We start from the raw sequence: 18309 nt of genomic DNA, 5'->3' as shown, positions 1-18309 counted from the left end.
TTGGACTACTTCACAAAGAAGAAAATGAAATGGAAACTTCACCAGTCCCCCTTGTCTTCCTCCTAGAGTTTCATTTAAGGTATTTGCATGCTGTAGAGATCTCTTGCCCGCTGACTACCAGACACATCCCACTCTTTCCATCAGCTCTTCCTCCTAATCTGATTCACATATTCAAGAACCAGTTCTTAAATTCAATCAGATCCTCTTTCTAGTTGCCTGATGTACTCCAGCAGAGTTTTTATTATTGGGATATATTAAATTGTGTTGTTCCTTTCCCATTTCTTAAAGGTGCAGTTCTAGTTTCCCTTTTTTTTTCCCCCAAAACGAATTCTGCAGAACCACGTAGAGAGGACTGCAGTGAGCAGAGCTCGGCGTGTTTCTCTGCTCACCGTCCCCGTGGCGAGGAAGGTCTGACATGCTCTTCAGCTCAGGCAGTTCAGTGAAGTAATGTCTTGTGACATCCTTAAATCTGGTTATTTTGCTGCTGGCTGATTTGTCTGCGGGGATGCGGGCGTACCTCAGCTGGTACCAGGTAACTGCTGGTACCTGTGGCGGGTCCAGCGTTGCTGTTCCCCTGCAGACCTGGTCTATCTGCCAGCTCGACGGCTTTGGGGGGGGTCCTGGGGAGGGAAAGGGACTGGAGGATGGCAGGGGCTGAAGATGTTTGTGTATTTGTAGTCCAGGGTGTTGGGGCGAGGAAAGAGCCGTGGCAGTCACTGCTGCAGGAGGGTTTTATCAGCTTCAAAATCTGAAGGCTTAGTCAAAGACAAAGGATAGATACTATGGTGACAATCTATGTGAAGAATTACCGCTTCCGATAAGCAGTGTCTTCCCCTCAGTTAAATTCCAGTTTGTATATTTATAATCTGCTTATCTAAATTCCCTATGTGCTTTCAATTGAACATGGCATTCTGTTTCGCTTCCTACATTAAACTGATTTGTGGCGTTGCCGTGCGCAGCAAACCAGCTCTCGTGGTCACCCCGAGGTGGTGAAGTTTCCTCCATCAGGGAAATTATTGTCCCTCAGCCTTTACCCAGGAGGGGACGTGGCCCCAGGGACCGCTGCAGGGGACCCCACAGCTCTGCCCGCAGGAGTGGGTGCAGGCACAGGTTAGTGCCAGGTGCCGGCCGCAGCCATCGCTGGCCCAGGAGGGCTCGCGTGGTGGCACGGGCCGGCCACACGCAGCGTGGGGGCTGCCCGGAGTCACGCTGGTACCGTCAGGATGGGGATTGCCGTGTGGGGTCAGGGTACTGATAAGGATCCCCTTGCTCTGGGAGCTGTGGCTTCCACCTCCCTGACTGATGTGCCCGAAGTCCTCTGTGGTGCCCGTCCGTCCTGCTGCAGCAGGGAGCTCTGCCGTGGTTGGGGGTGCCGGCAGCGGGGCCGCTCTGCTGAGCACCGAGCCAGCCAGATCGGCCATGGCACTGTCCCAGACACCTCAGTTAGCCCAGGGTGGGACTGGGAGGGGGTCCTGGGTGCCTTCTGCTGCCCAGGGATGGCACACGTGGTGAGCAGGCTCAACTTTTCCCTGTTGCCTTTTGCCTCTTTGCAATTTGCGATCAATGGGAGATTCTGGCTGGCAAGGAGCAGGGGAGGTGCCTGTTGGGTGGTGGCAGAGATCACCCTTTCACAGAATCACATGGGGTTGGAAGGGACCTCTGGAGATCATTTCCTCCAACCCCCCTGCCAAAGCAGGTCCAACCAGAGCAGGTCCCACAGGAACATGTCCAGGTGGGCTTGAATGTCTCCAGAGAAGGAGACTCCACCACCTCTCTGGGCAGCTTCTGCCAGGGCTCTGCCACCCTCACACCAAACAAGTTCCTCCTAATGTTCCTTTCATGGCTGCTGCCATAAGTAGGGGATCATACAATCTCATTTGTACAGCAATTAGCATCCCCTGCCCTGCCCTGCGTGCGTTGCAGAGCCTGTGGCCAAGGACAGCGCAGATGATGATGGGCGATGTTTGTGTTTGAGAGGGCAGCGATGAGATGAGGGGTTGAGAGAAGGTGTGAAGGTGGATGAGGAGCTCCTGAGGTGTGAAGGCACCTGGAGGGTGCCGGGAGCTGCAGGAGATGGGGAGGAAGGCTCTTCCAGGGAGATGGCCTGTTGCATGCAGGGACAAAGCTGGGCTGCAGACACCCGTCAGGGGTCTATCTCCTGCAGCTTGCCAAAGGCTGGGGTGCCTGGGGGGTACCAGATGTATGTTTGTCTTTGGAGATAGAAAGATAAAAATGATTAATGAAAGCTAAGTTTATTGTCCAAGCAGGTGAGTCAAAAGGAGGCAGCTCTCCTGGCCAAGGAGGTGCAGCTGGTGGGTTTGTGGTACCGTGGCCATTGCCTGGGGCCAGACCATGGGGACTGGGGCTGTGCCAGCACCCGACGTGTCTCTGCTGTTGCCAGAGCATTGCAAGAGCATTCCCGGGTTGGGAGGACCCCAGGGGAATTGTGGTCATGTGTAGGGGCCACTGAACCCCAGGGTTCCAGTCTGGTGTGGATGAGGAGGGGATGCGTGGATGGCGGAAGTGCTGTAAGGAAATCTGGGGCAGTGACCCGTGGGTGTTGCAGCAGGGAGGTGGGGGCACAAGGCAATTAGGTGGTGATGCCCTGCCCGATGGCAGGAGAAACACACTACAGGAGTGCTGGACCTTTGGGAAGTGGTTCCACAAAGGTTAAGGCAAGAAGGGAACTGCTGCACCCCGTGGAGAAGTGTTTCTGGGAGCGGTGCCCACGGAGGATGGTGTTAATTTGGGGAGCCTCGGGGTTGCAGCAGCCTCCCCCTGGCTGTGTCACCACCCCTGACCCGAACGGTCTGGATGGGACAGAACAGGGTCCTCTTCTGAGAGCATCCCTGTTTCCATCGCCAGATGTTCTCTGCAGATGGACTCGGAGTGGAGCAGCCAGACCTCACTGCCCCCCCACCGCAGAGTCGTGGGAATCGTGGGCAGGAATTGGCCCGTGGTCCCACAGGGATCACAGATGGAGTCTCCTCCTGCCTGGCTAGAGCACATGGGAGCTGAATTTGTGTGGTAGAGCACTGTGAAGATGCACACACCTTCATATGTGCGTATGTAACATATAGAAATGATTTATTGTGTCTTGCCCTTTATCTCTATAATCCGTGATTCAGGTTTTAGGGAGCATGTGCATCTTTTTGTGCCGTCACTAAACCGAGCCCTCCTGGATTTACACGTGCTACCTGTGCAGCTCCCCAGCAAAGCTGAGCAGAGTAGATCTGATCCATCTGTGCAGCCCTGGGCATCTGATATAACGCCCTGTGTTCAGAGGTTGGTTCTGGAGCACATGGCACCGTGCGGAGCTGTGAGGGAAATGAGCAGAGACCTGAGGCTGCTGCACGGGGCAGTGCTGGGACGGGAGGAGGTAAGAATCAAGCCTTGGTCTCATGAATGGTCTTTAGTGTTTTCTGTAGTGTCCTTGACATGAGAAGCACTCTTGAACTCCACTGATGATATAAAGTTGGTGCTTAGGAAGATCGGAATATTAGGAGCAATTTGAAGGGTGGGAAAACTAGAAATAAGATTAAACACTAAGCAAGCTGTATGTAAGAGATAACAACAAAAATTTTGACCATGAGTTCATAGTTGCCTTATCTGTTAGGAACAATAGAGGGAAATGTTTGGGAATATTAATCAGAAGATGATGGCCAGTGTCTGTTGTGACACGAAGGCAAATGCTACCATAGTTGTACAAAATCCTGTAAGATCTTATATAAAATACTATTTACTGTTCACCGTTACAGAGGCTGAGAAAAAGATGAACAGAAGCTAGAGCAGAGGAGGGCTACTAGTAGGGCCAGGAGACATGGGGGTGACCATACTGGGACCAGGCCTCCTTGGGCTCCAGGCCCTGTCCCCAGTGACAGCGGGTGCAGGGACAAGTCACAAAATGGAGCCAGTGCCCAGGGGTGACCCCCATGACATGTTTGCCCGTAGCTGGTGAGGAGCAGTCAGCGGGCTCCCCGGCACAAAGCCTGCCTGTGGATTATCCTTTTCATTAACCAGCAGTGGATTGTCCTCCATGAACATGTCTAATCCCTTTTTGAAGCCGTCTCTGCTGTTGGCATTCATCAGGGCACCGTCCCTCTGCTGAGAGAAACGGCTTCTTCTCTGAAGCTCCATGTCCTGCCACAAGGTTAACGAATGCAAAGGCACTGGAAAATGGGCTTGTTTATCCTACAGAATTGGAGACAGAGATAGGATTAAGCACCAGGAAAGGGCAAAATTAAGAGAAATGGGAGACAATATTGGCACAGGTACAAGTTGGTATAGTTTTTCCACACATCAATATGGAACTGGAAAGTAAAAAGTGACCATCAGAGCTGTAAGGGGACTTCTTCCAGCAGGAGCACCTTGAGTCAGGTGTTATCTTTTGAGTCCTCCTTGGGTCAGACTTGCTTTCTTTTGTACCCGATGGCTCTTGGTAGAGATGTTTCTGCCTTGAGTTTCCTCTGTGGCTTTTTAAGCCCATGTAATCTTTCCACAACATCAGGCAGGGGGAAAATTTTGCAACTTCTTTACCCTTATGTGAGTAAGCACCTCCTTCTCTCTAGCGTGGACCGACCCTCTCCCCACTTTGTTTCACACCGTCCAGTTCCCACCTGTGAACAGCAGATCCCTATTGACCTGCTCCGTCCACCCCTGGTTTCACAGTCTCTGCCATGACCCCTCAAGTTTTCTCCTCTCAGGCTGGGGATGCTTTGGTTATGAATCATAGAATCACAGGAGTGTTTGGGCTGGAAGGGACCTTTAAAGGCCATCTAAAGGCCATCCAACCCCCTGCCATCAGCAGGCACATCTTCGACTAGAGCAGGTCGCTCCTTGTGCAGAAGCCATCGTAGACCTTTGCTCATCCTGGTCACAGTTCCTTGGTCTCTTCCAGACCTGCAACAGCCTTTTTGAGGCAAGAGGCCAGAACTGCACAGACATTCACGGCAACAGATTGTCCATCTGCACAGTAGCCTTCATCTTTACATAGCCTCTCATGGCAGGTTTAATGGTGAGCCATTTCTCCCGCAGATATATTTTAAGAAGTCGCTGGCCCATTTGCCATGTTCTGGCACCGAAAGCAGATTTGAGGAGCAGGTGATGCACCACCATTTATGGTTCAGCCCTTTCAGACCTGAGCTCCCCGTGGTTTCTCGCTGTTCTCTGTCTCTTTGCTGATGGCGATTCTCTCAGCTCCTGTCAGGGCTGAGGCAGTCTCCAATACACCATCAGCCAGGAGAACCAGAGTGGGGTTGTCGCCAGTCTCTGGCCAATTTCCTGAAAACATAGATAGCAATTTCTGTTTTGTTTTTCTACTGTGGCTTTATTCTCCTTGAGCACTTCTTTTATACCTGAGTTATCTATTGGTCTTTTAAGTCCCTGAAAGGATTTCTGTTCTTGATGTTTCTGAAAAATGACTTACTAGTTTTTAGGCTTTCTACACGTTATTCTTAATATTTTCTTATTTTTTTATTGGGTTTTTTTTTCATTTTTCTCCCATTTAACAAAATAATGCATGATCTGTTCTGATTCTTCGCATCTAAATACAACTTTGTCTTTTTGACTGCCATTCCTTAGTCCTTACAGCCTGACTTACTCAGCTTTTCTTCAGTCTTGCTGGCTTCATTTAGGTCTTTCTGAAGTCCTCCTTGACAGGCGGTATGTGTCTGAGCATCCAAAAAGGTGTCTTGACGTAGTCTCCAGGACACCAGCAGAGGTTTTGCTTTTAATGGTCCCTTTTAGTTTCTTATTACCAGAATTAATTTTTATGAATTTTGAAGCCCCAGTTTAGACTGAGCACAAAGGCAGTTGATTTATGGGCTTCCATTGCTTCAGCAAGATTACAAACTAGCTGCGCTGGGGTCACTGTTAAATAATGACTCTTAATTAATAAGATTATGCGCTACAGCACGCTCGCTGGTCAGTGCGAGGTCGGGAATGCATTTTCCTGCAGTCTGTTCCCCGCCTGGCTGCTCCGCTGGCCATGCCTACAGATGGAGCCTTGTCGTCGTGCCCCGACACGGTGTTTGCTGGGTCTGTGCAGAACTGAGGGGTGAACTGGGTTCCCTGCTGTTCCCTGACCCCTCTGCTCTGGGGCAGGTTGTCCTCAGCGTCGCCGTGCAGCCCGGGTGGCTGGGTGTAGTCCCGACCACAGGCGTCTCCTGCTGGAGCATCGACCCACGGCAAGCCCATGGTCCTTGCTGGCACAATTAACTCGTTAATCTGATTTAGCCTAATCTGTCTTTGCAGCACTTGCCTCCTCCCTGCCAGAGCCCGCTCTGCCGTCCCCAGCGCTTTGTGTGACACTTCCCTACGGTGTCTGTCTCCCTCCGTGCTTTCAGTGCGTCCCGTGTCCGTGTTTTTATTGATTCTGCTTCTCCTGCCTGGTTTCTGGGGCCGCCAGCTCCCGTGCAGAGGAGCGTACACGTTAGTTTGAGGGTTCTGCTTTCTCATTCTCTTCGTGCAGCTGCTCCTCACGATTTTGTATCTGACTTCGCCAGCTTCTGTCCTGTCTCTTTATGGCTTCACCCCACAGCATGAGTCATCCCAGAGCAGGGCTTGTTTGCATACGCTGCCTTTCCTATCCCTTCAGCTGTAATGCTCTCCTCTAACCTGGCTGATGTTAAATCCCAGCAGCTTGCTTCAAGCAGGGTTTGGAAATGGTGTGCCCCTGCGGCATGACTATCGTATTCTGAGTCCTCTTCAGTTTCTAATCAGAACATATCCTTCTTTTTCACACCATTTTCTCAGTCAGGAGGTGGGATTTTACCTCCCTGCTCCTCTATCTGCCTTCTGCATGGTGCCCAGGGTACTTCAGAAGGCATTAACATGCAGGTCTTGACCTTCAGCTCCCTAGAAGTTGCCTCCAGCTGCTCTTTCCCGCCCTCCTTGTTTCACAGACCTCAAACCTGGGATCCTCCCCAGCATGTCCAGACATCCCATGGAGTCTGTGATGTTAACAGGAAGGACATTAGTCACCATGAAGTTTACAGAATCACAGAATCTTCTAGGTTGGAAGGGACCTTAAAGATCATCTTGTCCAACTGTCAACCTAACTTTCACAAAAATAGACATCCGCACAACAAACGAAAAGCAACACCATCACGAAACCATATCTCCCAGCGCTACATCAACCTGTCTTTTGAACACCTCCAGGGATGGTGCCTCAACCACCTCCCTGGGCAGCCCATTCCAATGGCTGAGAACCCTTTCGGTGACAAAATTTTTCCTAATATTCAGCCTGAACCTCCCCTGGAGTAACTTGAGGCCATTTCCTCTTTATTGTGTGTCACAGACCTGGTCACCTCTGCGCTGGATAACCAGATTGGCTGCTCTGGAATTGGCCTTGTCTGGTGGCATTTCCCCCTTCTCAAGCTGTATTCTTTCCTGCCATGAGACTTGCCCCCCTCTTCAGCGTCACCGAGACTGAAGCCAGAGGGGGGATGGCCCTATGCAGTGGGACTTCAGCTGTTCTCTCCTGACGCTGCAGTTGGACCTCCACCTTCAGCAGATCTGCTCTCTGCTTCAGGGGTTGGCCATAACTGCTGACTCAGCATCCTAGACCCCTGCAGGAGTTCGCTTTCTTCAGTTGTCACATTGTCTTTGCTTCTGCAGACTCGCATGCTCATTTCACTTTCACAACTCTCTGCAAAGCTACAAGCCACGTGCACATCTTGTCCTTATGGCACACGTTTTAGGGTTAGACTTCCCAGACTCGTAGACACAAAGAGCAGTCACACAGCGCTGCAGAACGAAGTCACCCTGGGGGACTCCAGTGCCTCTAATCAAGTGGCTCGTCTGCAAGATGAAGCTGGTGCTAAATGAGCTGAGGAGTGACTTTGCAGCGCAGGAGCCGGTTTGCCCCTGGTGTGGATGCTCTTCCTCGGGAGCGGCGCGGGGCTCCGGACCCCCTGGCTGTGTGGGGAGCCCAGGGCACTGCCGGTCGTGTTCTCATCCCCGGGGTTCTGCACAGACAAACCCCCCCGTGCTCTTTGGCCACTGGTGAGTTGGAAATGGCTACGGGTATTTCAGTGAGTGAAGCAGGGTCAGAGCACAGCCTGAGTGGCACTGCCCAGCTGGAGCTGCTCCTCTCCGGCTGCCTTCATCCCCTGGGCACCAGCTTGGCCTCTGGCACGTCCCCGGGGGAAGAGGGGACTGTTCAGTCCCGTGTTTGCTGAGCTGAGTAAGGAATAGCCTCACCACCCCGTGTCCTGCAGGGGACCTGTTCACGGTCATCCCTCTCAGATGCTTCTTTCAGTGCCTTTGGTAGGTCTCAGCTGGTCAGGGGCAGTGGTGGAAACCTCGGTGTTGTCTTCTGCACAGCCACTGCCGCTCTGAGCACTCAGATGAGGGACAGCCCAGTGGGTCCATTTCCAGAGCCTTTGGGTCCCATTTCTACCTGCTGCGGCCGGCTCTGTCTGCAGCCTTGTCTTTGGATCACTTTGCCAGAAGCTGGGACGTGGCTCCTGATCCTGAGAATGTTTGGAGTGCTGGGTGACCGTGGTGGCCGGGGCTGGGGCCTGGTCCCGTGTGAAGGTGGCCTCACTGCCGTGGTGGGCTCTGGATGTCTCCCGCCTGGTCCCACCACATCTGCAAGAACTGTGTCACTGCCTGGATCCTGGATCAGACTTTGTGGTGGCAAAACATCTCTGGTGGCAGTGGTGGGGACAACAGTCCCCTCCCCGGGTGCCCGTCTGCTCGTGGTGGCACAACATGCCGCTCTGCCCAGGCGCGTGACTCACCACCCTCCCTTTCTGAGAGATACAGATGCGGAGTAAATGGGAATCAATTACGCTTCCTACACAAAGAATCCCCTTGATTTGGCATCTGACACAGACACATCCTTCCTTCCCAGGGAACAAAATTGAAAATTAATTTGCGTTCCAGGGAAATTTCAATTATGAATGTCTTCCTCGGCGGCGACTCTCCTTGGCCACGTTGCACATGTGAGAGACCCCGCAGCACTGGCACCGAGCGTCTGCGCTGCCGGAGGGTCCCTTCCCGAGCAGACCCCCGGGGCTGGGCTGTGCCCGGGGGGACGGTCCCTGCAGATGGAGCTGCTGCTGCTGCTTCCCCTCTCCGTGGTGGGGACGGACCCCCTTCCCCCCTGCGGTGGAATCGAGGGCTGGGTCGAGCAGCAGCCCCAGGAGCGTGGTGTCCCCTCGCACCAGTCCCAAACGTTACGTACCACAAGGGTCTGTGTGTGCACGTCTGGGAATGAAGCAGACGGGTGATTTAACTGCCGAGTACCGAGGGGCTGTGCCTTGAGGGGCTGGGATGGATATTCCGTGCTACCTTCACCCTGTCCTTCAGGCAGAGGCAATGACTGGGGACTGAGAGAGGTCCATGAGTGATCTCCAGGACATGGGTGACGGACCTGGCTCCCTGTGGTCTGGGACACGGTGTTGGGCAAAATGCCTGAACTCCTGATCCGGGGCTCAAACAGCAAGCTGTGTTCATGTCCAGCATCTCCTCTATGCTGTTCCTTATTTTGCCTTATCCAAACAATAATATTGGAAAATAAAACACGAAAAAGGAAAAAAAAATATTTCCATATATCAAGCAGGGCCATAGTTGTTTCCAGGTCTCTCTCATCCTTCTGGAGATGCAAACTGGCAGCTTCCAGACACAGACGTGGTCTCAGTGGAGCTGGTGTGCTCATGGTGCCTCCTCGTAACCTCTGCTGTCTTGGGCTGCATCTCCAGCAGACCCAGCCCTCCTCGCTGGAGGGGCAGCATGTGGTGGAGAAACATCCACAACACCATGAGTTCAGGTAAAAAATTCTTCAGGACTGAGTGTCTTACAATGTCATGGAAAACATCAGTATTCCCAAAGTGCCAGTCCTTTGAGAAGAAATCTCTTCCTTTGTGCCACGTGGGTCAGCAGTTGTCTTTGATCAGTCTTGGGCGATGACATTTTCGGTGAAAGAGCAGTTGCTGACAGAAGGTGTGGGTCTGAGTGACACGTGAACCTTGGGGAGATGGCTGCAGCCACCCTGCATGTCCCCTGGAGGTTGTGTCCCAGGCTGGAGCTGGTTTCCATGTCTCACAACCAGGACGGTTTGGCCCCAGTGCTCTTGGTCAAGTGCTTTATGTCCAAGTTTTGAAGCTGGTCTTTCCTGAGCGGAGCCGGTGTCTGAGGAGGGAGGTTGCTGTCAGGGGCTGTGGCATTTCTGGGACGTGCTTGGCCGGGCTTTGCTCAGCTTGGGACCTCTGCTGTCCTCTCTGGGGCCACAGCCCCCCTCACAGCCCTGGGTGCTCCCTCCAGCACCTCCTGCTCTCCCGGTGCTGCAGCAGACCCGGCTCTTCTCTCCCCCTACGAGGAGGGGAAAAGAAGGGCTCCGGCCCAGCCAGGGGACAAGGCTCTGTGCCCTGCCAGCACGGGGGGAATTCCCTGCAGAGCGGCTGCCTTCTGTGGGTCTGAGGGGTGTCCTGTGCCCTCCTGCACCAAGGGCTGCTTCTGGGGTTTGGGTCAGGTGGTGGAGCAGTTGCTGTGTGACCTTCCACACTGCCTTTCCTTCCCTGGGAGGGGAGTTCTGAGCTGCATGTTGGCAGGGTGGGATACTCTTCTGTGCAAGTCCACGTTCTTTGGCTTTATTTTAATCCTTTAACAGTTCCAAGTGGTTCCAGTAACTTCTGGACTCAACTGTGGCTGTCTCCCAGCCACTGCTCCGGTGATGAAGGGACTGTGTGGGCAGAATGAGTGAATATCATTTGGTCAAATTATTTAAATAAGAGTTGGAAAGTAACTTAGGACTGCCGAGACAGTCGCCGGGACAGAGAATGAGCGCTGGAGCCCACGGGGTGTGAGAGAGTGGGGTCTGTTAGGAAACTCTGGATCTCCAGCAGCAAGGACAAAGAGGGTAATGATCTATGGGCGTTAGTCCAGGCCAGCCATGGCATCTGCCTAACAGAGCTCAGAGTGACGACCGTCGTGTTTGGAATAGAAATACTGGTGTCTTTGTGCTGGCTCTTGAAACAAACCCGCCAGAGTGGGATATTTAGCTTGGAAGAGGCAGTTTCAGGATCATTGTTCCTGGTTTCTCAGAGGTGTGGGGGGCCACGTGTCTCTGGCTGAAGGGTGTGCAAGGCGGGTGCCTTGGGTTGAAGAATCTGGTAGATGCACAAAAGAAAACCAAAAAGTGGGCCAAGAAGGCTGTTCTTGGGTGAGTTGGCCAAGAGGTGCCAGCATTTTCCAAAGGGGGAAGAGCTAATGTAATTCAAGGAGTTAGCTGCAGGCTTCTGATTAATAAAATAATAAAATGGTAATGAGTTAAGCAAATAAAGCTTAAAGACCAATGTTTCGCACTACAGTGCCAAAGTCTCAACTCATTCTCCTTGTGGTTCTTGCTGCAGATGCCTGTACCGTCTAAACGGTTCTCCCAAGGTCATTTTAGTGAAGGCAGAAGGTGTCAAGCTGTGGGTTGCGCAGTCAGAAGGTTGTGCTGGAGTCACCAGATCTACCTCAGCCTTTGTCACGGTGCCCTGTGGAGCTGTCGGGGCACCTGGGGAGGACCTTATGGAGGAAGTCCTTCTAGACCTCCAGGTCTGCTCAGTGTCTGGCCATGTACAGGGAGGCGGGATGTGAACATTTGTTTATGAGGAATGGAATGAGTACCCCCAAACCAGTTGCACGCAGCAGATGCCGAAGGCCATGTGTAGGGCACTGGGTTTTGACTGAGACACACAAAAGGACTTAGCAACCAAAGTGTTAAAGGTTTTGCAGTCACAGGCTTTGCAAATGATTTCCGCCTTTATCAAGTAGCTCCTGCCTTCTGCATGGGGTGGGTTCCTCCACCTCTGGGAGCTGCAAAGACACAGACCTTCTGAGATTGGAAGGTTCATGGTGCCTAAAGCAGGGAGGGACCAATTAACCATCTCCTTTCACTCCTGGGTAGCACTGACCATGAGATACTGCTGAAATTACTCTTCTTTTTCCTTTTTTTTTTCATAGAGCAGAATTTCTGAAATAGCTTGTCATGATCAGCAGCAGCTTGTGAGGGTCTGCCTGAACCTTTGCCTCCATACTCAGGGGGGTGTGGGGTTTGGAGATCTTCTTGCAGCTCCTTTCCGTTACTGTCTACCATGAACTTGTCGTGCGCCTTCAGCACATTGAGGCTCTCTCTTGTGAAGAGCACCTGCCAAAGAGTGAGGTGCATGTTAATTGGCAGCGGTTGCCTGTTCCTGCACTTGCTGGGCTTGTCAGACAGGTTGTCCAAATTCCTAAGGACTGTGATCTTGTGGGATAGGCAGGATTAGAGGCATAATTCCAGAAATCCCGTTATCCTCTTTGTCAACTGATAAAACTATATTTTGTCTTTTCAGTAGGACTCTAAGATCTGATGGAGCTGCCCAATGATATAAAACACTCTCAGCTGTCAGGGTGGAGAGGCACAAATCCAGCTACCGCTGGGGATGTTCCACTGGCGGGGATGCAGCAGAGTGCTTTAAGGAGTGAATCAATATCTGTGATTATATAAAGGGAGACAAAACCTTTTAATTAATTGTCTCTCTCGGGTTTCCAGTTCCGCTCCATCTTCTCCAGACGCATTTGTAAGGCTGCAGCCACAGCCAGGGAGGCGTTTGTGCTTGAGGGGAGGCAGCTCAACACCCCGACAGCTCATTGCGGTGAAGCCCAGGGAGGAGGATGCCAGCAGGATCTCTGCTGCCTCCCGCTTTGGCCGGCTTTCATGGCCGTTGCCAGCGTGTCCTTGGCTGCAGACTCTCACACCAGGCTTCTGAAGCACCTGGTGGGTCAGGGCTGCCAGCGCTGCTCGGGCCGACGCTCCTCTTCACAGGGTTTTCGTGTTGGGCTGCTGGCCGTGGGGCTGACATGGTCCCACACGGCGTTTCCCTCGGGGAGGATCCCAGTGAGCTCCTGCTGCTCCCAGTGATGCCAGGATCTGACCCAGGGCTTTGCGGCTCCTGTCTTACATCGTTGCTCAGGCCCTTGTGCTAATTAGCTGAGCGCTGGTCTGGCGGCTGTCAGAGGAGGAGCAGGGAGGGCGAGTGAGTCCCGTTCTCCTGTTGCCTTCCTTTTCCCGAACAGTGGGAATCTGCCACTAATTGGCTCTCGTTAGCAGGTAACTGTGCTATTCTCATGTAGCTGTGCAGAGGGGATCTGAGACCAGAAGTTTCTCAGCAGACGGAGCAGCAAGCTAAATGAGCCATGCTCTAGGAACTGGAAGGAGGAAAACCCTTTTGTGAGAGAGCACTAGCGGTGGGTCCCAGAATATCAGCCCTGGTCTGCCTCGTTACCCAGCTCCAGGGGTGGGGGAGAAGGGGGTCCCTGCTCTGCCTCGTGGCTGGGGGAGCCCCAGTGGTCAGGCGTAAAGCTCTCAGCGTCAGAAACTGCCTCCTGAATTTTGGGCAGAACCTGTGTCTTTTGGTCGTTATATCTGTCCAACCCAGGCAATACCCTCAACAGAGTGTCCCTGAAGATCTCTCCCATTCCTGAATTCAGGATTGCTCCCTAAGTAGCTGATGGACAGCCAGGGGAAATTCCCGTTGACCCCGCATGTATGCTGAGGGGCACCCAGCTGGAAAGCAGCTTTGCAGAGAAGGTCTTGGGGGTCCTTCCAGGTGACACCAAGTTGAACATGAGCCAGCAACGTGCCTTTGCCACAAAGAAGGTGAGTGGTCTCCTGGGCTGCATTAGGCAAAGCGTCTGCAGCAGGTTGAGGGGGGAGATCCTTGCCCTCTGCTCAGCACTGGTGAGGCCACATGGGGAGTGCTGGGTCTGGTGCTGGGCTCCCCAGGACAAGAGAGAGATGGACATACAGGAGAGAGAGAGCCCTGTGAAGGACCAGGAAGATGATAAAGGGACTGGAGCATCTCTTCTGTGAGGAAAGGCCAAGGGAGCTGATGGTTCAGTCTGGAGAAGACTCAGGGGGTCTCATCAATGTGTATAAACACTTGCAGGGAGGGTGCCAGGAGGATGGAGCCAGGCTCTCCTCAGTGATGACACAACCAGAGGCAAACTGAAATGCAGGAGGTTCCCTCTGAACATCAGGAAACACTTTTCCACAGTGACATTGACAGAGCACGGGCACAAGTTGCCCAGAAAGATTGTGGAGTCTCCATCCTTGGGGATGGTCAAAAGTCAGCTGGCTGGAGGTGTCCCTGCTTGAGCAGGGGGTGGGATGGGGTGATCTCCAGAGGTCCCTGCCAGCCTCAACCCTTCTGTTTGATTCTGAGAATCTGGGAAAGTTTTGGAAGCGACAGAGCTGCTGTTTTCTTGCTGGAGCTGGAATCGTTTCCACCAAACTCAGTCTGTTTCCGTATCTGTCAGCCAGGCTTGGAGTAACAGTCTGAAACTCCGGATCAGCAACAGCGTTTCTTCCAAGGGACACGCAGTAGGTGCCACAATCGAGAAGCAGTGTTTGGTTGTCAGTCACATTCTGTCTGACGATGCCGTGTCAGAAGGACCGGGTGGACTTTCTGGTGCTGCTTGTGTGATGGCAAAACGTCTCTTGCCAAACCACCAAAGAGCATGACTCAAGGGAGACCGTGGCCACTCTTGCTGGGGGACAAAGCTGAGGGACCTGTGGCAGGGTGTGTGTCCTGAGCTTCTCCCTACCACGTGATGGGTGCTGGTGCCTCCAGGAAGGTTCCTTCAGAGAAATCCTCTCCAGGTGCTCCGTGGGTGCGGTGTGTGTGTGAGAGACAAATCTTCTCAGAGCAAGGGGGACACTTCACAAACCCTTTCTTCCACAGCCGAAGGGAAAGGCAGCTCCAGCACCAGAGACAAACCAGCTGGGGAAAAAAAAAAGAAAGGCATAAAAGCCTCCTTTTGGGATTGGAGCCTTGTGGACAGGAACAATTTAACAGCCGTACAGTTAGGAGGAAAGGCTAACAGGTTAACTGCAAAGCTGCCAAATACATTTCATTCCTGAGGGGATCAGTTTATAGCACATTTTGAAACAGCAGGAAGTTCCTCCATGCAAAAACCTTTCTGTAGCCTAAAGCAACAAAAAATCTGATATTCAAAGGGGGAAAATGCCCGATATGTAAAAGATATTTTCATGATAATGTGTGAAACACCTTAGTGTGTTCACCGGAGACAGGCAGGAGTGTGGCCAGGCAAACCCTGGGTGATTCCCACAGCTCCAGCACAGCCCCGTGGGCTGGGATCAGCCATGGCCCCTGGTCCAGCTCCTGCTGCAGCCACAAACACCTCAGCTCCCCCAAAACCGGCCCCCAACACCTCGCGCTGCGGGTGCGCCGCTGGGACAGTGGAGGAGAAGGAGGAGGAGGAGAAGGAGGAGGAGGAGGAAGAGAAGGAGGGTTGCTTAAACCTACATGGAGAATCCTTCAGCTAGAACTCAACTGACAGAAAGTGATTCTCTTCTGATCAGCCCCTTGAGGGCGCGGGGAAATTCAAGGAGCCGCGCGGGGTGTTTGGGGCGGCTCGATGTGTCTGAGGTAATTGTGGGAGCTGTTACGGTCTGTTCGTTCACTTGTGGTGGTTTGAACGCACGTCCAGCGTGGGGAAGGGACCTCTGGCTTCCCTCAGGAAGGACGGTGGCTTCTTGAGCCCAGAGTCCACTCTTGTGAGGAAGCTCCTCCGTAGCAGGACCCAACACTGCTTCTGATGGAGGTGCTGTCAGATGGTCAGGTCTTTTTCACCGTGTCCAGGTGCTGTCGAGTCTGGATGCTCCCGGGGGCTAAAATACCTGTAAGAAGCATGAGACATGGAGTTGAGTCCATCTCAAATAGTTATTTTCACCAGGGAGAGCAGGCGTGAGGCCTCAGAAATGTCATCCAAAGGTGTGCCATCAGGTTTGCACTGCACTGTTTCTGGAGCACTTATTTATCTGTGGGACACCCAAACCCAAGCAGCCCCCCCGCAGGACCTGACCGGAGGAACACCACACATGGGCAAAGCCTCCAAAGAAACCCCACGTCAGCTTGGTGGCTCCTAGAGCAGTTGCTGGTTGCAGAGGCAGCACGTGAGATGGGAGGACACGTCCTCCCTCTGCTGCGGAGGCTCATTGGACCAGAGGGTCCCTCTCCCCGGTGTCCTTTGGTTGCACGATGCCCACCGCTGGGCTCATTCACCCGGCGTCCCTCTCCCGTCCCTGTGATGGATCCGAGGTGCAGCTGGGAGGGATAAACAGATAACCAGATAAACGGCTGCTGCAAAGAGAAGACCCGTGATCCCCAGGGGCAGGGTCTCCATGCAGCAGAGGAAGGGGCTGCCCCTCTTCCACAGTGACTGCGTTTTATTTGGGCTGCCCCCCCCGCGCCCCATGGGGAGCCCTCTCCTCTGGTGCTGGGGGCCCCGCGTGTCTCAGGGAGGAGGAGGAGGAGGAGGAGGAGGATGTGGGCATCGCTCAGCAAAATCACGATTATCCACTGGAGACGTGAGGAAGCTCCTCGGCTGCTGAATAAACACGGCCGAGTGTGTTTTATTCATAACATCCCCGCCGCCCCGGCTGCTGCTCGGAAACAAGCCCCGGGTCCAGCCACCCTGGCTGCAGCCCAATTCAGCCGAGCAGAGCACGAAACCCGCTCCTCCGGGCCCCCGGGTGCTGCGTGGCTGGGCTGGTAAAGGGGGTGAGGAAACACCTTGTCAGCGTGTGTGGAAACATGCCAGGAGACGCTCCGCTCCCGACGGGTGGAGAACAGAAAACCCCTTCCCCGCAGCTTTTCCCACGTTTTCTGCTTGGGAACACAGGTAGAAATGTTCCCCGAGCAGAGCCCGAACCTGGAGCAGCTGCATGACTGACACGGGTCTCTATCAAGCGGGCATTAACATGAAATATGATTAAGCTAATTAGCATCCTTTAATTGAAATAGAGCTTGCCCAAAGAGGGCAAACAGAAATGGTGCTATTCTTTGAAATGATTACAAAACTTGTTATAAATGTACCTCTGACATAATGGATGGAGGCTTTGGAGACATTTTGACTTAATAACTCCTTAACGATTAAAAAATGAGTGCGCTACGGAATCGATATGGCAGATCGGCCCTGGGTTGCAACCACGTAATTAACGCTTCCCCGGCGGTGCTGCTCTAGAGGAGCTGTGGGACGTGGGGCTGTTGTCATCTTCCCGTCACCCCTGCAAGGACCGGCCCTTGGTCCGGCGGCGGCACCTTCAAACGGCATGTGGAAAGCCACGGGTGCCAGGCTGCTGCTGAGAAAACACCCTGGACACGGTGCATTGAGCTGCGGGAGGGTGATAGCATCGGGGGGGGAGCTGTGGCTTCCTCGGTGGCCTTGGTGGCCCAGCGAGGGGGGGTGGGCTGTTAGTGGGTACCCTGGAGAAGCCAAGTGGCTGGAGTGGGGTCCCCGCTGCTGACAGTCTGTGTGCACCCAGCGGTGCTGGGGGGGGGTCACAGCCCCGTGCTGCAGCGTTCCCCCCCTGCATCGCCCGCCCTGCAGGTGCCGGGGGCTGCGTAGCCCCCCGGGCATGGCGTGCAGCGGGGTGGGGGGCTGCGGCGTTGGGGGGGTGCGCTGCCCCAGGCAGATATTTCAGTGCAGCTCCCCCCTTCCCCACGAGCTCCTCGTGACTGCGGCTGGAAACACTCCGGGGCCTTGCAGCCACCCCAGCCGGGCTTTAATGTCTCTGCGCTGACTAAAAATGATTCTGGAGTGACATTTACAAGTATTATAAGGAAAGGGTAGCTATTTATTTCTTATTAAGTGTTTTTTCCCTTGAGGGACTGTAACTTAGCGCGGCGCTGGCGCGGCAGGGCTGAGGCGGGCAGGCCTTGCGCCCCTTCCATCCCCCTGTGGCAGGGCCTGCTCTGCCGCCTGCCTTTCGGGCACCCCGGGGGTGGGGGGTGGGACAGGGGGTTCGGGCACCCCGGGAGGGGCCAGACACAAAGCCCTGCTCCTTCCCCCGGGGCGCTGGGTCACCCTTGGAGCGCTGCGCCCCGATGGTGAGGGTGCTCCTGGGGGAGCAGAGACTGTCCCAGGCCGAGGGACGCCACCCCCTCTCCTGGCTGCCCCCACTTTCCGAGGAGCGGTGTCCTTTGGGGTACGGCCGTTTCTGGGGTGACGGACGGGGCAGCTTCTCCTGCCGCGGCGGCTGCTCCCCACCGGCACCAGGCAGGGAGGGGCTGCGGGAGGGGACCCCCTGCCCCGCCATGCCCCCGTCCCTCCGGGGGGCAGCAGGAGGGTGGCTGGGGGCAGCCCCATGGGGGCTGTGGATGCGCTGCCCCACAGACCCGGGTGCCGTGGGGGCTGCGCGGGGCAGGGGGGGGGGATGTCCGCACCCAGCAGGGGCTGTGGATTCAGAGCGTGGGGCCTGCGGAGCGCGGGTGCTTCGAGCATAGTGCTGGTAGCTGCACAGTGCATGGT

At 54.2% G+C, this 18309-nt stretch overlaps 1 protein-coding gene across 1 annotated transcript in view; it reads left to right on the top strand.

Annotated features, from left to right (window-relative positions):
• The window catches only part of SHANK3 (SH3 and multiple ankyrin repeat domains 3), a 323589-nt gene that overhangs the window by 123726 nt on the left and 181554 nt on the right, over nt 1-18309 (top strand). Inside the window, exon 11 of the mRNA XM_014961953.1 lies at nt 11358-11547. Coding sequence (XP_014817439.1) covers nt 11358-11547 — 190 coding nt within the window. The remainder of the gene's footprint in view (nt 1-11357; nt 11548-18309) is intronic.

This window comes from Calidris pugnax, unplaced genomic scaffold (genome assembly GCF_001431845.1).
Source record: "Calidris pugnax isolate Ruff unplaced genomic scaffold, ASM143184v1 scaffold459, whole genome shotgun sequence".
Lineage (NCBI taxonomy): Eukaryota > Metazoa > Chordata > Aves > Charadriiformes > Scolopacidae > Calidris > Calidris pugnax.
The sequence above is the reverse complement of the archived record's forward strand: the minus strand, read 5'-3'. Positions and strand labels throughout refer to the sequence as shown.